This window comes from Apaloderma vittatum, unplaced genomic scaffold (genome assembly GCF_000703405.1).
Source record: "Apaloderma vittatum isolate BGI_N311 unplaced genomic scaffold, ASM70340v1 scaffold24442, whole genome shotgun sequence".
Classification (NCBI taxonomy): domain Eukaryota; kingdom Metazoa; phylum Chordata; class Aves; order Trogoniformes; family Trogonidae; genus Apaloderma; species Apaloderma vittatum.
In genome coordinates this window covers 6,089-6,618 of record NW_009703473.1, presented here as the reverse complement: position 1 = coordinate 6,618, position 530 = coordinate 6,089, and the positions used below count along the sequence as shown (strand labels likewise).

Sequence of the window (530 nt, the reverse complement as noted above, 5' to 3'; positions counted from 1 at the left end):
TTGGTTCTTCTGGGTGAGGGTGTTGGCCACCAGCACAGCCAGGGTGACGGGGAGGACGTGGCTCAGGTGACCACTGGCCTCGCACCCCAGCAGGGCCGTGGAGATGGCGTGGGTCACCAAGCCCAAAAAGGCAGCCGTGCCTGTCGTGGAGAACCAGGAGGAAAGCAGGGGAGGGTGTCAGTGGGTGTCCCCCACCCATGGGTGCCACCCTCCTCTGCAGTGACTCACTGGACAGGGTGTAGCTGCCAGGGATGATGGGCTGCAGGGCCCCCTCCAAACCGAACCCTTTGGGGAAGAGCAGGGCCACTGTCTCCCCCACCACGTGCCCCATGGCGGCTCCTAAATCGGGGGGGAGAATCACAGAATCAGTCACAGAATTACTGAGACTGGAAAAGACCTCTGAGGTCACTAAGTCCAGCTTGGAAGGTGGGGAGACCCCAGGAGTGATTTCCCCCTGGTGTTGCAGCTGGAGGTGACCGCCCTCCCGCAGCCCACCTGGTGCTGGGTGCAACACCCCTCTCCTCAACCCA

At 62.6% G+C, this 530-nt stretch overlaps 1 protein-coding gene across 1 annotated transcript in view; it reads right to left on the bottom strand.

Annotated features, from left to right (window-relative positions):
* Window positions 1–530, bottom strand: part of LOC104270325 (chloride channel protein ClC-Kb-like) — a gene marked incomplete at both ends in the record, with an annotated part of 2,146 nt that overhangs the window by 475 nt on the left and 1,141 nt on the right. The window contains 2 exon segments of the mRNA XM_009864650.1: window positions 2–140; window positions 229–336. Coding sequence (XP_009862952.1) covers window positions 2–140; window positions 229–336 — 247 coding nt within the window.